This window comes from Astyanax mexicanus, chromosome 20, assembly GCF_023375975.1.
Source record: "Astyanax mexicanus isolate ESR-SI-001 chromosome 20, AstMex3_surface, whole genome shotgun sequence".
NCBI lineage: Eukaryota > Metazoa > Chordata > Actinopteri > Characiformes > Acestrorhamphidae > Astyanax > Astyanax mexicanus.
This window is the reverse complement of record NC_064427.1, coordinates 1,645,850-1,664,392: the sequence shown is the minus strand read 5'-3', so window position 1 is coordinate 1,664,392 and position 18,543 is coordinate 1,645,850. Positions and strand designations below refer to the sequence as shown.

The following is an 18,543-nucleotide window of genomic DNA, read 5'->3' as shown; positions in this document are numbered from 1 at the left end:
GCGTTAAATGAGTAGAGAGTGTGTCCAGGCTTTAGACTGGTGCTGTTTATGGTATAAGCTCTGTAGGAGAGTGTTTGAGTCAGAGATTGTTGAGGTGAAGCTTCAGTATTCAGTGTGTTCAGTGTGTTATTATCTCCATTAGCTGTGGAGAAATGCAGCTGGAGACGGGGTCGGACCCGTCCGTCACCGTCGCCGAGTTCTGACGCTCTCCAGAACCAGAACCCGCCCACACCACCGTAAAATTACATCACCAGCTTTGTTCCCCGTCCGAAACATCCGTCATTATGACTGAAGTGAGACGCGGTGACGTTAACCGCGCTGCTTTTTCCACTTCGCTTTTCTCGTCACACCCGAGATTTTCTTGTCATGAGAGACAATTACAATCATTTATCTTCAGCCCAGAGCTGCTGTACGCCTTTCACTGCCTCCAAACGCCTGCTTTACTGCAATTACAGCCCATCAATTCACTGCAAATACGTCCAGCTTCATATCTGAGACTTATTTCTTATTGTTCTTATTTTTTATTCGTTTAACGAGGCTGTTAATTTTTTTTTTTTTTACATTTTTTAGTGTATTAGGTTGAGTTTTTTGCTGTAAAATCAGACACAGGATCAAAATAAAAGTACTGACTGTTGTAAATTGAATACTGCACATTTGGTTTAGTGAATAACTTTACTACATCACTACACTTCAGTCATCATCACCTACATTACGTGGGTGGAGTCTCCCTCTATACTTCACCCTGATTGGTTTGTACACTTGTTGTCAGTTCTACGAGTTGCCTTTCCCAGGTGTCGTGCCGAATCTGCCTCCCTACCAGAATGCGTCTCTATTAATCGAGTGCAGGTTTGTCTCACAGTAGAAAGAATAGAATGAATAGATTTCTCTCAGTTTATGTTTTTAGTATTAGTGTTTATAAATAAGAATTAATCTACAGTTACAGTAGATACAGAATCACCAGCACTGTAATCTTCTTTTAAACAACTCTCAACTCTCTAACTCTCCTACTGTAAAAGAAAATATTAGTTTATGTGATAAAAAATGTAATTTCACACAAAATTACTGTTGTTATGCTAATTCACCTGGTATTTTTTTGTTTCTCAAAAACAAATATATATATATGGAAAATTTAATTTTGGTCACACAAAAATGTTTAATAATGGATTTTCCGATTTAAAAAGCTAATCACAAAATAAAGCATTCTTTATTTTAAAACTCTATAATTTTCTGTCATTTCACACGGATTAACACAGCTGTTATTCTGATACACACTTTAAAAAAATAAAATAAAATAAAATAAAATAAAGTAAAACAATTGCCATTTGCCAAACAATCCGTTTCAATGTAGAGTATTTAACAGAAACAATATTTTGTAGTCAGAAGTCGTGTGTGTGTGTGTGTGTGTGTGTGGAGAGAATGCCAGCTCGTCTGTTCTGCAGTGTCTGTGGTCTCGGTTTGTTTCGGCTGAGGTGACAAATGTTGTTCAAACTCCTTTTCTGGGCTTCTTGCACGGCATAATGCAGTGTGTGTGTGTGGTAGAGTGTGTGTGTGTGTGGTAGAGTGTGTGTGGTGTGTGTGTGTGTGGGTGTTTGTGTGGTGGAGTGTGTGTGTGTGTGTGTGTGTGTGTGTGTGTGTGTGTGTGTGTGTGAGTGTTTGAAAGCTGCAGGCAGAATTTGAGCCCAGACTAGAACATTTCCATGGAGTAACTGTCTCTACTGTGCAGACATTAGTGAGGTCATGGTGTTGCAAGAAAATTTAAGTATAGGTCAGCGTAACTTTTACAAAAGAATTAACGTAGAAAAATATTATCTTTTTTACACATGTAAGAATGGGTCTTTAACTTATTAAATTATTTGAAAGTTCTTACGTCTCCCACATCTGCTGAAATACCTTAAACAGTAGGTACAGATCCCTCCCTCAGAAGAAGTCTGTGCTGGCTAATCCTGCTGTGTACTGTCTGAGCTTCTCAAACAGCAAACCAAAATGGAAATGTTTCTTTAACTGATCTAGTGGGTGGGGCTCTGTTGGGTGTTGATGGGTGAGGGGTGGAGCCTGGGTGATTCAATTTAGGTTTCCATGTTGTGACATCACAATAGCGGAGGAGCATTTAAAAGGCTTATAGAAGCCGAATATGATTCCTGACACCAAACTCTTTCAGCTGATTTTATAGAAAAAGGATGGATAGATTTCAGGTTAAATCATTTATCCTACACTGCTGGGTTGCCAAATTAACCATCTTTTGAGGTGTGTTAATTATAAGGTGTGTAAATTATAAGGTGTGTTAATGGTAAGGTGTATAAATTATGGGGTGTGTTAATTGGTGCTTAAAGCAAATTTGAAGGTGTTACGCAGGTCTCAGATTTTTCATTTACTCTGTTTCTGTCTGTTTCAGCTCACTGACCATTAAAATCACTGCAGTCCGGAACGATCCGGAGAATAATGATGAAAAAGCAGGACTGCTCAGCGGAGGACAGACCAGAGAGTGTGAGTGAATTTCAGACTCTTTAATCCTGTTTTATTTACTGAATCAAAAAACTCTTACTAAGCTTGTTGTGATAATTGGGTTTAAATTATACAACATTAAAAAATAAACTATAAACTTAAAATAGGGGTGTTCTCACCATAATGATGACATCACGATACTGTGATTCTGCGATACTTGATATACAGCTCTGGAAAAAAAGTAAGAGACCAGGAAACACTTAGGGTAGTAAGAAAATATCCATATCATAGGCACTGCAATGTTTTATTTTGTAATACTGTATCAAAGTATTGATCTTTAATAATTAGTTTAGAGCATGTAATACAAAGATTGGTGTCAGAAGTGGTTCATTTAGTGTTATGTTTAAACCCCGCCCACTAGACAGCAGTGTTGTACTCTGATTGGATGAAAAGTAAACTTTTGTTTTACTTAGATTTTATAAATATGATAATGTGTTTATATGATATACAGCCCTGAAAAAAATGAAGAGCCTACTTCAGTTTCTAAATCAGTTTCTCTGATTTTGCTATTTATAGGTTTATGTTTGAGTAAAATGAACATTGTTGTTTTATTCTATAAACTACAGAGCTTTCAGACCTCAAATAATGCAAAGAAAACAAGTTCATATTCATAAAGTTTTAAGAGTTCAGAAATAATCAATATTTGGTGGAATAACCCTGGTTTTTAATCACAGTTTTTGTTTTCATGCATCTTGGCATCATGTTCTCCTCCACCAGTCTTACACACTGCTTTTGGATAACTTTATGCTGCTTTACTCCTGGTGCAAAAATTCAAGCAATGAGTCCAGAGGTTTTCAATTTGGTAAAATTAAAGAAACTCACTTATATATTTTTTCAGAGATGTATATCACAAGACAATTTTAGACAATGCTGAAGAGAATAAAATAATCCTTAATAGTCAAATACACAGGAAATTTGGATTTAATGATGGCTCATATACGATACCAGTCAAAAGTATGGACTCTTTCTATACAGGAACACATGCAGAGTTATTAAGTAAACAAGAAAAATGGTTAAACAAAACAAGATAGATAGTTTTCATGTCTTTAATATTAATCTACAATGTAGAAAATACATTCAATAAAGAAATAAATAAAAGCATTGAATGAGAAGTTGTGTGCAAACGTTTTCCAGAGGGTTAAGCTTATTGAGGGGGTGGAGAAAGATTTTATTTTAGCAAACAAATATGCAAATATGAGATGCTGGTTAAAAGCAATGTGGGATTAATTAGGAATATGAGCCGTTTTTGCTGAGCATCCTTCCTAATGACGCTTAGCAGATTAACAGATGGTGCTGCAGTTCAGAGACAAAAGGCCGTTTCCTGCCCAGTGAATATACCACTGCTCACTGCTGATGAAGTCTCACTCTCTATCACACACACACACACTCACACACTAACACACATTCACACACACACACACACACACTCCGGCGAGCACTTATTTGCCTGAAAGAGCTTTTCTTCCTATCCTGATCAAAAACAGGGTCGGACAGCTTCAATCACATTATGCCTCATCAGACAAAAGCTTTTTCAATTCATAGTTTTGATCTAAATCTCTTTGAATCAGGAAAAAAATATATATTTTTCTGATTGGCCTTGAAGGAAAGTGCAGTTTCATTACAGCCTGAGAATCCTGCATACTTGAAAATATAGTCAACAGAAGGACAGGAGAACCTGATGCACTCTGGGGATAAAAGTACTGCTACACATTTACTGCACTCAACTCCAACAGGAGCGTTCACCACATACTGTTCTATATCACTCCTTTAGAAAAAAAACACTTAGCAACACCTTAGCAACCAACAGGTATGCCATAGCAACACCTTACAGTACCAACCACCTAGCAACCACTTAGCAACCCCACAGCATCCACATAGGCACACATCAGCAACCATTTACAACACCCTATCAACTGCTAAACACCACCACAGCATCTACCTAGCGACATCAGCCAAACACTTAGCAACATCACAACAACCATTTACAACACCCTCCCACTACCAAATCATCTTGCATACCACAGCAATGACCTTATTACACCTTATCAACCACCTAGCAACACCACAGCATCCACATATCTCAACACCTTAGCAATCATTTACAACACCCTAGCAAACACTTAACACCACCATCATAGCAGCTACCTAGCAACATCATAGCAACCACCTTGCATACATAGCAATGACCTTATAACACTTTAGCAACCTCCTAACAACCACTTAGCAATGACATCACAATTAGCCTAAATATCATAGTAATTACTTAATAACACCTTAACAACCACACAGCAACAGCAACCACTTAGCAATGGCTTTGCATCCAGCTTGGACACCATAGCAATGACCTCATGACACATTTGCAACCTCCTTACAACCACCTATCAACACCATAGCAACCCACTAGCAACCACTTAGCAACACCACAGCATCCACTCCCTCACTCTTTCTGCACTCACTGTCCCAGTGCTCACTCTTCCAACATTCACTCTCCGCATACTCACTCTCTCCATGCTCACTCTCCTTATGCTCACTATTTCCTTGCTAATTCTCCCTTCCCTCACTCTCCCTGCACTCTCCCCCCACACTCACTCCCCCTGCTCTCACTCTCCCAATGCTCACTCTTCCTACTCTCTCCCGCATGCTCACTCCCCCTGTGCTCACTCTCCCCACACTCAATCTCCCTGTGCTCACTCTCCACACACACACTCTTCCTGAACTCACTCTCCCCACACTTACTCTTCCTGCTTTCTCCCCCCATGCTCACTCTCCCCACGTTATTCTCACTGCGCTCACTCTCCCAATGCTCACTCCCCCTATGCTCACTCTCCCTACACTCACTCTCTCCATGCACTCTCTTCGTTTATACTCTCCACATGCTCACTCTCCTTATGCTCACTCTTTCCTTGCTAATTCTTCCCTCACTCTCCCTGGACACTTTCCCTACACTCACTTTCCCTATGCTCCCTCTCCCCATGCTCACTCTCCCCACGCTCACTTTCCCCACACTCACTCTCGTAATGCTCACTCTCCCCACACTCACTCTCCTAATGCTCACTCTCCCCACACTCACTCTCCCCACACTCACTCTACTAATGCTCACTCTCCCCACACTCACTCTCTCCACACTCACTCTCCTAATGCTCTCTCTCCCCACACTCACTCTCCTAATGCTTACTCTCCCCACACTCACTCTCCCCATACTCACTCTCCTAATGCTCACTCTCCCCACACTCACTCTCTCCACACTCACTCTCCTAATGCTCTCTCTCCCCACACTCACTCTCCTAATGCTCACTCTCCCCACACTCACTCTCCCCACACTCACTCTCCTAATGCTCTCTCTCCCCACACTCACTCTCGTAATGCTCACTCTCCCCACACTCACTCTCCTAATGCTCACTCTCCCCACACTCACTCTCCCCACACTCACTCTCCTAATGCTCACTCTCCCCACACTCACTCTCTCCACACTCACTCTCCTAATGCTCTCTCTCCCCACACTCACTCTCCCCACACTCCCTCTCGTAATGCTCACTCTCCCCACACTCACTCTCCCCACACTCCCTCTCGTAATGCTCTCTCTCCCCACACTCACTCTCCCCACACTCACTCTCCCCACACTCACTCTACTAATGCTCACTCTCCCCACACTCACTCTCTCCACACTCACTCTCCTAATGCTCTCTCTCCCCACACTCACTCTCCTAATGCTTACTCTCCCCACACTCACTCTCCCCATACTCACTCTCCTAATGCTCACTCTCCCCACACTCACTCTCTCCACACTCACTCTCCTAATGCTCTCTCTCCCCACACTCACTCTCCTAATGCTCACTCTCCCCACACTCACTCTCCCCACACTCACTCTCCTAATGCTCTCTCTCCCCACACTCACTCTCGTAATGCTCACTCTCCCCACACTCACTCTCCTAATGCTCACTCTCCCCACACTCACTCTCCCCACACTCACTCTCCTAATGCTCACTCTCCCCACACTCACTCTCTCCACACTCACTCTCCTAATGCTCTCTCTCCCCACACTCACTCTCCCCACACTCCCTCTCGTAATGCTCACTCTCCCCACACTCACTCTCCCCACACTCCCTCTCGTAATGCTCTCTCTCCCCACACTCACTCTCCTAATGCTCACTCTCCCCACACTCACTCTCTCCAAACTCACTCTCCTAATGCTCACTCTCCCCACACTCACTCTCTCCACACTCACTCTCCTAATGCTCACTCTCTCCACACTCACTCTCCCCACACTCCCTCTCGTAATGCTCACTCTCCCCACACTCACTCTCCTAATGCTCACTCTCCCCACACTCACTCTCTCCACACTCACTCTCCTAATGCTCACTCTCTCCACACTCACTCTCCTAATGCTCACTCTCCCCACACTCACTCTCCTCATGCTCTCTCTCCCCACACTCACTCTCGTAATGCTCACTCTCCCCACACTCACTCTCCTCACACACTCTTTCCTTGCTAATTCTCCCTTCCCTCAATCTCCCTGGGCACTCACTCCTAACACTCACTCTCCCTGCGCTCACTCCCCCAGCGCACTCTCTGCTGGTCTGTCACTCTGGATTAGTCTCTGGCGTGTCCAGCAGTATAATTCTGAATCAATGTTAGTAATGTCAGTAAATGAGGGCACACAGCACCACCAGCAAAGGCAATGAATACATTAAAGCAGGAGGCCTTTAAAGAGCTGCAGTGATTAGAGAGTGAAATGAAGCCGTTTTGTAGTAAAAGCAGGACGAGTGTCTCCAGAATGCTGAAGATCCTCCGTTCTTCAAGGGCAGGAGGTCACGTCTGCAGACAGTGATTGCGTCTCATTAGCGGTGTTGATGGGATTTCCTCTGCGCGCTCAGACGCTGCATTTGCGTTAAGTTTCGCTGTAATTCTGATCGTTTTTCTGAACGCTGGAAGCTTTAGTGCAGCGTCCCCTTTTTTCACACTGCTAAAAGCTCTGCTGCTGTTCCTTTGTGTTCCTGTTTTTATAAAAGGGGAACTGTCATTGTTTTTACAGAGAAAGGTCAAATTTCAAAGCTGTTTTTCTGATTGAAATGCTGTTTGATGCTCCTGTTCATCAGTTTATCTTCTTTACACACAACTGATGCTCTTAAACTAACTCTTAACGAGTTCAGCACAGCTGTTGACTGAAAGCCTGAATTACAGGTTACTCTACCTGAAAAAAACTCTTGCTATTCCTGGGTCAACTCTGATGAGTGCCAATTTCATCCTCATAACGTTTTTGTGGTCTTTGAGTTGACTGCACTTGAGGATGCTTTCGAAGTTCTTGAAATGCATTCTTCTTTTTTGATTGACTGACTTTCTTTTTATTCTTTATTTGAGTATTTCTTGACATCATATTCATTCAGGTAATATTCATTGTAGTGGAATATTAAAATGACTATGAATTTTAGTGCAATTCCTCCTATATTTCCTATATTTCTGCTTATATTTATTGGGCCCTATTTTAGCGATCTATGGGTGAGTCGTCAACTGTGCACCGTGCTGATTGATTTAGGACGTGTTTGTAGTGTGTCTTTGCTAACGTAACGATGGGAAAAGTAAGGCTAAAAGTAAGTACTTATTCTCTTAATTAATCATTGTTGTGGTTGATTTTGGGCGTAACGTGAAATAAACCAATTAGTGTCGTTTGCTCATCATTCCCTTAAAGGATCAGGTGAGCTCTGAATTTGGCGGATTGCTATTCTTATGGTGCAGCTACCTGGACATGTCCAACGCTTCTCAGCAGAGGAAATTGCTCATTTATGGGAACAGCAATGTTATTTTATTTAGTATTTTGTTTATCGTAGATGTAAAATTTGCGATATACCTGCGTTGAGCATGGGCCAAGATAGCAATGAACGTCTGACTGTTGACTGATGATGTCTAGGTTGTATTCAGTCAGTAGAGCTCCTGTGTTTTCTGTTGCCAAAATAAACAAGCAAAACTCCAGAAGTGTACCTGAAAACACTTCATTTCTAGACAATAATCGATTTGACTCGATACTACATGATAATAATTTTTTTCTTAGGAAACATTCTCTGGGTTAGAGCAGTAGGTGAGTAAGGTCCATTGGAATGATTCCAGCAGATCAGATCACATCAGTTTTACAGTGCTAGAGTGAAGCGTATGTAATCTCAATATTGTCACTATTATTTGGACGAATGCGTCCCCCGCTGGCCGTGGGGAGCGCTGCAGTGTCAGTGCTGCGGCGCATTAGGCTGCGGTTTTGACGGCTGGCTGGATGGCATGTGTTTTGGAGGATAGTGGAGCTGCTGCAGTAATGGGCTTAGGCTGGCCACTCACAGCGGGCATCTCCTGAAATGCCACACAGCTGTGCCTCGACTCGTCAGGATAGAGGCAGGCCGAGCTCAGAGGATCTCAGAGTGTACCCTTCACCCACTCTCATCTCCTCCAGCACCAGACTTTACTCTTTTACTGCTCTATAACCCAGATCTATCAGTTTATTCAGCAAAACTGGAGGCTATCAGCTTCAGGTTATTCATATTAACCACTGTAATGAAGAAAAATGAGATGTCAGTGATTCTGAGTGGGCTGTGATTGTTGGTGTCAGAAGTGTTGGTTTGAGTATTTCTAGAACCGCTGATTTCTTGGGAATTTCAGGACAGCAGTATACTCTACTAACCCATTAACATGCCGGTCTTTTTGTCAATTTTCTGCCTGATATTACATGCCTAAATATTTATATGGTTCGTATTGTTGTTATTACTATTGTATAATCATTGTTTTATTTAATTGTTGTGATGATTCTGTTAATATTTTTATTGATATCTTACTAAATAATGTATTTAATAATTTGTACAATTAATACATTCTTAATACATTCTGTTTAATATGCAAGTCTTTCTATGTTTCCTATATTTCTGATTATATTTATTGGGCCCTATTTTAGCGATCTATGGGTGAGCCATCAACTGTGCACCATGCTGCTTGATTTAGGGCGTGTTAGTAGTGTGTCTTTGCTATCGTAACGACGGGAAAAGTAAGGCTAAAAGTAAGTACGAATTCTCTTAATTAATGATGGGTGTGGTTGATTTTGGGCGTAACGTGAAATAAACCAGTCAAAGAGAGAGGGATAGAGATATAGGGAAAGAGAGGGTGAAAGAGAGAGATATGGGGAGAGAGTGAGAGAGAAAGAGGGAGAGAGAAAGAGAGAGGGAGAGAGATGGGAAGAGAGAGAGATGGGTAAAGTGATAGAGATAGAGAGAGACAGAAGATGAGAGTGACCTACATAAGAGCTCCCATAAATTCAACTTAGCTGAGTCTGGCACTTAGTGTGACCTAGCTCAGAGCAACAATAAACAGCAGCAGCAGTGCAGCAGCAGCAGCAGGTGCAGCGTCGCATTCATTCCCCACGCTTCAATTATACCTCCTCTCTCATTCAGAGTCCTGCGCTCGCTCAGTAACTCAATACCAAACTACGCATGTCATCACGTTTAATAAAAAACAGACGAGAAAACAAAAGAAATGCATGACTAAAAACTGACTGAAGGGAAATCAACGTTACATTTCAAGAACTGTACTGAAAGACCATAAAAATGTTGATGAAATGATGAAACTGGCACTCATCAGGACTGGCCCAGGAAAGAATAGGATAGAAGACCAAGAGTTACCTCTGTTTCAGCTTCAGCTTCAGCTGTTCTGGGAGGCTTTCCTCAAGGTTTAGAAGTGTGTTTATGGGATTTTTTTTTTTCGCCATTCTTCCAGAAGCACATTTGAGGTCAGAAAGTCTGGCGACCACATACCACATGAAAGAGAAAGAGAAAGATGTGCAGAGAGAGAGAGAGAGAGAGACATAGAGAGAGAGGAAGACATAGAGAGAAAGTGTGTCAACCTTAAATTTCAAGAACTTTGAAAGTATCCTTACACTGTAAAACATTTTAAGTTGGTTAAACTCAGCAACATAAGTTCCCCTGCTGCCTTAAAAAGCTGAGTTAACTCAACTTGATGAAAACATTTGTATGAACTCAAGATGTTAAGTTAAACAAGTTGTTCAAATACTCATTACTTATTGTTTCAACTTGATGCACTGAGTTAAAACAACTCAAGTGTTTAATTTGTCCTTTTTTAAAAAAAATGTTCTGTTTAGTCAAATAAACTAACAATTCAGCTTTATTTTAACACACACTTTCAAGTTAGTAAAACTTCAGTAATATTCACACAACTTATTATTTTAAGTTAACCATAAGTATTAGAAACATTTTTAACATTATTATTTAACTGCCAATACTGACAGTATATTGCTGGGGCAGAATAAGAGTAAACTCAGTAAAGAGTGAACTCTGTAGCTCAAAGCCAGCATACTGTGATCACTACAAACACAACAAAGTTAATGTGCTCTTACAGCCTACAACACTGAGGCCTGGCAATCAACACATATATTATATTACTGCACGCCCAGAATAAGGTAGCTTTGGGCAACAGACAACACAAAGATGGTAAGTAAGGGAGAGACCACACCCAATATGCAGATATATGGTACCAGGAACCAATAGGAAAGCTGCATGAACCAACACTGTAGAAAGAGCTAAAAGTTGGTTGAAATCACATTTTTTCATTGGCTCAACAAACCTTTTTAAGTTTTCCGGTTGAAAACAATGGAGTTGTACTGGCCGGTGAGTTCACTCAACTTAATAACATTAGTTCTTCTGACTAAAACACAGAATTACTTTTTGGAGTGTTGGTGACTCACGCAGCTGAAAGTAATCCCCTTTAGTTTTTTGCTCCTTGTTATTATTAACTGCTATGCGTCGGTTAAAAAGTGTTTAGCCCAATGGGCCCACGGTTTTAAAGTTGTAAAAAGTACTCCAGTCTTTTCTAACTTGCTGCCTATCACTCTACCTCTCTGCATTTTCAAATCTTCACACTTTCATTTTTTTTAACCAATAACTTAAAAACGTAAGTTGAATAAACTTGGGTAAATTTGAATAACTCACAGGAAGTTAAGACAATATGTTATTTTAAGTTATTTTTATGTAAAACGAAGGAACTTGAGTTCAATATACTAAACTTGTCATGGCAATTGGAATTGAAAAGAACAAATAAGTTCACATAACTTAATGTGGCTGTAATGTTTTACAGTGTAAGTTTAGTCGCAAAGACCATGAAAACGTTGATGGAATGATGAAACTGGCACTCATCAGGACTTCCCCAGGAAAGGATAGAAGAGCAAGAGCTTCCTCTGTTGTACAGGACAAGTTCTTTAGAGTTACCAGCCTCAGAAACCCCAAGATAACACTTTTTTTTTAAGTTACTACATGAATCCTTATGTGTTCCTTCACAGCAAACAACAGAACATCACTTAAAGTCAGAGTCAGATTCTGGCAAGAAGTTGGAATTCATCCCCAAACTCACACAATACAGAAACAATAACATAACATTACTGCTCAGCGTTGTGCTGAGGCTGCTTTACTGTTAGAATCAATATTTCTGGATTTAGGCCAGACTTCAGGAGACTGGGCCGCTGTAATCATAAATAAGCTAGCTTTAGCCGTTAGTTATTGCCATGAGATGTAATGAAAACTCTCACAAAGTCTCACAGCTTGTTGCCAGTAACCAATCAGCAGCCACCGTGTCTGCATCCTGACCATCCACAGGCTCTGTACTGTATTAATTCTACACCGTATGAGATCTGAAATAAAATATATCCTTATTAAAACCAAGAGCATCAGTTGTAAAGTAGTGAAGAGGTAGAGTTACAGGTAGGAAATGTTACTGTAAATTCTGTAATTTAAATGTAAACTGTAATTGTGATTAGAAAATATTTAAAATATAATAAATAAATAATAATAATCTTAATTTTAAAATCAATATTATCCCAAATACAAATCAAACATACAGTAAGAATTACAGTAAGATTTTTTACAAAAGGGGTTTGTAAGGGTAAAGTCTGGTCCAGTGCCTCTGCTGGTTGGTTGCAGTATATTTATAGCTGTAGATGTATGGGTATATAGTAACCGGTATAATGGGTCCACACAGGTGTGACTTTATGAATATACAAATTATAATAACACATTAATATGTTATGTAATAATGCATCTACAAGGCATTATAAACATGCGTATACATAAATACATTATAAAAATGTTGACTACATGATTCCTTATGTGTTCCTTCATAGTCTGATAGATCACTGCACTATTCATTTACCATGTATAATGTCCATACCTTTGACTGATACTCTATTTTATCATACATGATTCATCATACATGTTGAATCTTAGCTTTTTGCATGCTGGCAGGGTCTCGTGTTGAACAGCACGTGCCATTTTCCTTTAAAATTCATCATCCCTGTCCTTCAAAAAGCCTTGTAACTGTTTGACCCCGCGGTGAAAAATGAGGGCCAATAGGTCATTAAACCAGAACCCGCTGACCATAACCAGCAGATACAGCAGCGTCCTGCTTCACCGTCCTGCTTCCAGACCTGGAATTAGGACATGAGGTTTTATACAGATAGAAGTTGTAGAGAATGGAGAGAATGACCTCTCCTCCAGTCGGCTGCTCCCCGTGTGGCCGTCACACTCTCCTAATCAGAAATTGAGTTGTGTGTGTTGTGCTGTGAGTGTTTGTGTGTATCGTACTGTACCGGTTCGTATAAAGCTAAGCCAGCTGGCCGCGCTCCCTTCTTTCTCCTCTAATTTTCTTCCCTGTGAGTCCACGCGGCCGCGGTTTATGTTCCCCGGGTGCGCGGGTTGTGCTCGGACTATAAATGACCCCCTTAGTGCATTATGTCAGGGACTCTGCTTTCAACATGTCCCCGAGCTTTCACAGGATGACTAATCATATAAATAATGAATTGTGCATTAGAGCCTCGTCGCAAAATGAAACACAGGAAAAGTAAACGGTGCAATAGTGAAACGGCGAAGAGAGGGATGTTTTTCTTTTTTTTTGGTTTTATTTTTCTAAAAGAGGGGGAAGGGGGGCTTTTATTTTATATCCGAACTGAGCGAATGCATCACGTAATTAGCAGGCAGAGCGCAGCACATAATTGGCCCATTAGAGAATATGAGTTGAGGAAAAATACAGTATTTTCTGTCTGGAATGGTTTCTGCAGACTGTTGTTGTCACTGGTGTAACTGACAGGTTTATATTTTCCAATTAGCGACGCGCTGATTTCCTCCCGAGCGTCATTACCGCAGAGTTTATTTTGATTGACTATTTACCCGACTGGAACGGCGCTTCGGTTCCTCCGCATTTTCACGTGGCTTTCCCGCGTCTCTACGCTGAGTTAAACTCCCCCCGTGGGAGTAAAACTGAACGAAAGTGCTTCTCAAGCACCCCCGTCCCTCGTGGCACCAGAAGTTCTAGAAGAGTAAACACACAGAGAGCCCAGTAATCTCACATTAACTGCAGGCCGTGGGCTCCAGCGTCTGCCGGTATAAAACTGCGTATCTCTGCACATCAGCGCCCGGCTGCTCCTCCACCACCTGAGCTTCACCCTCTAAACAGATGGTCTGGTAAAAGCCAGAGTTTAGATTTGGCTTCAGGTACGCTCACAGCTTCCAAAAATCCCACAAAATTGAGATATTTACAGCCAAGAAGGAACCAACAGGGACCCAGACTAAGACCAGGCCAAGAATAGAAAGCACAACCCCATACAGACATTACCTGCTGACCAGAACTACTGCATACTTATTCAACACTGTAAATATAATCATTTACAGCTCTGGAAAAAAAAGAGACCACTTAAAAAAAAATGAAGATGAGTTTCTTTGATTTTTTCCAAATTGAAAACCTCTGGAATATAATCAAGAGGAAGACAGATGATCATAAGCCATCAAACCACCAAACTGAACTGCTTAAATTTTTGCATTAAGTTATTCAAAAGCAGTGTGTGAGACTGGTGGAGGAGAATGAGTGAGGGTGTACGAGCACTGGGAGCACCTATAGAAATAGACTCTGATGATTCTAATGATTGACTGTTGTCAGGGTTTTAATTGGTCAGTGGAGCTCCTGTGTTTTCCAACGCCAAGATAGCAACACGCCAGAAATTGACTTGAACAAACCTGTCTGTCCTGTCACTGTCTGTCTGCCTGCCACTGACTCTAGCTCTATTGAAAAAAAAGACTCCATTTCCCAAGATGCACCTGCGCTCAACCCTCCAAACCCTTTGTTATATTTAGCTGTTTCGTTATCACCCTATTTTTGTGCTACTTTTGTATTTTTGCCCCTTTTGCCCTGCTCTCTCTGGTATGTTTTATATTTATGTTGCCCTTTGGTTATTGACCCTGCCTGTCCCTGACTATTCTTATCAGCCTGATCCCTTATTTAATATATTGTATGTTTGGTATCAGCGATTGTCTGCTGTGTATTTGGCTCCGGTGAAAACACCTCGCTTCCAGACCACCATGCCCATCAGTGTAGCGTGTGTTTATTTATTAATAAAATCTATTTTACGCTATTTTAGAAAGGTGTGGAAATAAACGGGAAATAGAAAATATTGACGGGGTGTAAGATAGTAAAGAGCATCACAAATTTTCTTGTGCAGGGTGGACAATAGAGCCCTTAGATTCTAACATTGGAGGCATTTGCAGAAATTTTACCAAAAAAAACAGTAAGAAAGGAGTGATATTACATTTAGCCCAAAAGTAGACCTGTACTTGTATCAGATCGTGTATTTCAGGCTCTCTGGGAATTTCTTAACAAATCGCAGATGTTTCTACTTTTCAGCTGCGACCCCTGAGATCATTTCTGTTCCGCCGGCAGCGTCAGACTGCAGTAATAATCTGATGCTGGTCTGATAAGAATATTTAGCTTTAAATTACTCAATAAACACGTCCTGATAAGCAGGTATACTGTGTTTTTTGGAGGTCACATTCTCTGGAAGAGCTGAGAGCCTCTCTGTGTGGATTTACATAGTAATTGGGTCGGCCGGGCCGGGGAACAGTCGGGCTGGTACAGTGAAATGGAATCCAGGCTCTGCTCTCTGGAGCTTTTATTTCTGTCATAAAAGAAATTAATTGACTTCAGTTGGGAATTTAGCCTCCGGATCCTGATTTTGCTTTAATCATACTTTTATTATTAGCTTTTAAAAGTGAAAGGACTCGTAATGTACCTCTTAGACCTGTAGAAGTATATTATACATGTAACCTAGATCAAGAATAAGTGGCCTTAAGAAGGATTGACATTTTTATCTCACTTGGATTGGCTTAAGCTTCAAGCTTATATATGTATGACCTAATGTACTCTCTCAGACTCCGGCTGCTGATGGAGAAGTAGCATGACCTACTGTACTCTCTCTCTCTTTGACTTTGGCTGCTGATGGAGAGGCAGCATAACCTACTGTACTCTCTCTTTCTCAGACTCCGGCTGCTGATGGAGAAACAGCATGACCTATACTGTTCATGTACATATTCTAATTAGTTTAACACTTTTTTATTTTCTACATAATTCCATATGTTGTTTTTTGTCATAGTTTAGATGAGTTTAGTATTAATTTACAAAGCAGAACATTTTAAAATGATGATAATGGAAACACATTGAATTTAAAGTGTCCACACCTTTGACTGGTACTATACATAATTATTCATTCAATGTACTATATATTATTGCAATGCTCAGTATTGTAAAAGGGAAAGTACAGTAATAAAGAGAATAGCATCACTATTGGTGCTAACTGCTGGTGAACTCTGGTGAAGCAAGTTAACAATCTCCAATATTTGTTACTACCTTAATCTACATGCTCCTCCTCCCACTTTTTTTTCTCAGTGATGCTTCTGTATCTCTGTATCTCTCTCAGCTTGTCCAGAAATGCATGTGTAAAGCGTGTCCTTTACTAAGCCTAAAAGCTTAAAGTGAGAATTACTGTATTTCTGGCTGTACTGTAACAGCAGCCCTTGCATAATCCTGCTTTAATTATCACACTCATCTTGTATATACAGGTTTTGAGGATTGATTTATGGTGAAACACTCAGTAATCCTATAAAAAACTGTGTTTTGTGCTGCAGGCTCTCGATGCCTCTCGGGAAACCCCAGAGTCAGAAGCCGGACCTTCTCCCAGCGCCGAGTCCATTCAGGTCCGCAGGCTGTCCTCCAGGAACCTGCAGCTGCCCCCCCTGGCCTTCCGGCTGGCCGAGCAGAACGACTGGGAGCGCAGGGACACGGACCAGATCCCCCGACCCACCAGCTTACCGATGCGCATCCCCCCGCTCATCGCTATCACCTCCGCAGATACCAGCAGCAGGTACGAGCTGTGGACCAGTTCAGAGCTTCATTACATTCTAAAAAAATTATTTTGCATATTTTACTCAGGAGAATTCTTATTATCGAGTTGAGCGAATTTACCAGCCAGTAAAACCTGAAAACTTAAAAATGAAAAAACGCGATTTCAACCAACTTTTACTCTACTACACAATGTGTCAATGCTTTTTCTACAGTGTTGGTTCATACTGCTTACCCATAGGCTCCTGGCACCATATGTATTTGCATTTTGGGTGTGGCCTCTCCCTTACTTACCATCTTTGTGTTGTCTGTTGCCCAAAGTTACCTTATCCTAGTCATGCATTAGTGTAATATACTGTATGTGTTGGTTGCCAGGCCTCAGTGTTGTAGGCTGTAAGAGCAAGTTACCTTCGTTCTGTGTTCTTAGTGCTCACAGTATGTTTCCTTGGAGCTACAGTCTTCTAGGACGCATGTCTCTTTTTTTATTGGCTTTTTCGTGTTTGACTTATTTCTGTATAACCATTTACCCTTTTTTGCATTGCATAGTTTATTGCTTTGTTTTCTGTTGCCGACCTAGCTTGTTATTTTGACTACTCTCTTGCCTTTCCTCTACTGCTGGATTTCTCTTGTTTCAATCCTGCTAACTCCTCTACTCCTGGTATATTGTTTATTTATGCTGCCTTATTGTTTCTGACCCTGCCTGTCCTTGACTATTCTTATATGCTTGTCCCCTTTGTTAATATACTGTTTAAACTGTTTAATTCATATCAGAGTGTGCTTCTCCTGGTCCTGGTATTTCTGATACTATTATTCTATACTTCTAGAGTAATGAATGGAGATAACCTTCGACGTATACTGGACCATGGTCTATAACCTGTATTTTACTGTACTATACAACAATAAAATTGAGCTGAAATGAACTGAAATGAATTGAGAATCTGACTCACCACCACTGCATTCCCATTACATTCTTTTTTTTTTTTTAGCTATTTATTATTTATAGCGGAGACTGGGCGACGTGCTGTGTCGTCCTGAGTCACTGTTTGACTGACTCTCATTGTTGAAACACACATGCAAAAACGTCGCCAGAGACAACACTGAATTAAATAAAGTGAGGTCATCGCCCCGTCATTACTCATCCTCCACTCCTGTGGGGCTGTACTGTGTAATGTATAAATAATGAAGGTCAGGAGAGATGAACATATTCATTCAAAATTCAAACACATTACAGGTCTCTTATAAAAAAATCATTTAAAAATAAATCTAATTTTTAACAGCAGATTAAACACCACAATAGATACAAACCGGCTCTAGCTGAAATGTACTGAAGTGATTTAACTACTGTAACAATAACCTGTTGTTTTAGACTGTCACAATAGCCTGTTTTATCGATCTATAGGCAAGCCGTGCACCATGCAGCTTTACTTAGGGTGTGTCAAGGTGTCTTTGCTATCATATTGACGGGAAAAGTACACCTTGCACGGCTTGAAATTTGTCAGGAACACCAATGGTGCTCCGGGGTTATTTTGATCTAGTGCATGTTTAATTAGTGTGAATATTTCATTACTAACTCCATTGATAATTATTCTATTAATAGTGCAATTAGTGCTGGAATTCCTTACCTCTAACAGGTAATGCTTCAATTAGGATAATTCACTCGTTTTTAATAAAAAAATACATATTCAAACTTTTTTTATTGTTTCACTACTTTATTACTTTTGAAAGACCAACATATAAAACAGTAGTTTTACATAACATTGAAACATAACATTGCATTTTTGTTTTAGTTTTAGTTTTTGCAAATATGTGAGATAAACTATTTTTATTAGAAGTTGAGTACACTAA

General features: G+C 40.6%; 1 protein-coding gene across 2 annotated transcripts in view; it reads left to right on the top strand.

The window, feature by feature from the left end:
• The window catches only part of LOC103036368 (cAMP-specific 3',5'-cyclic phosphodiesterase 4D), a 216,136-nt gene that overhangs the window by 7,187 nt on the left and 190,406 nt on the right, over positions 1 to 18,543 (top strand). For both annotated transcript variants that reach the window (XM_022680783.2, XM_022680780.2), the window contains exons 2-3: positions 2,393 to 2,484; positions 16,485 to 16,720. In XM_022680783.2, the coding sequence (XP_022536504.2) occupies positions 2,440 to 2,484; positions 16,485 to 16,720 (281 nt within the window). In that variant the 5' untranslated portion in view covers positions 2,393 to 2,439. The remainder of the gene's footprint in view (positions 1 to 2,392; positions 2,485 to 16,484; positions 16,721 to 18,543) is intronic.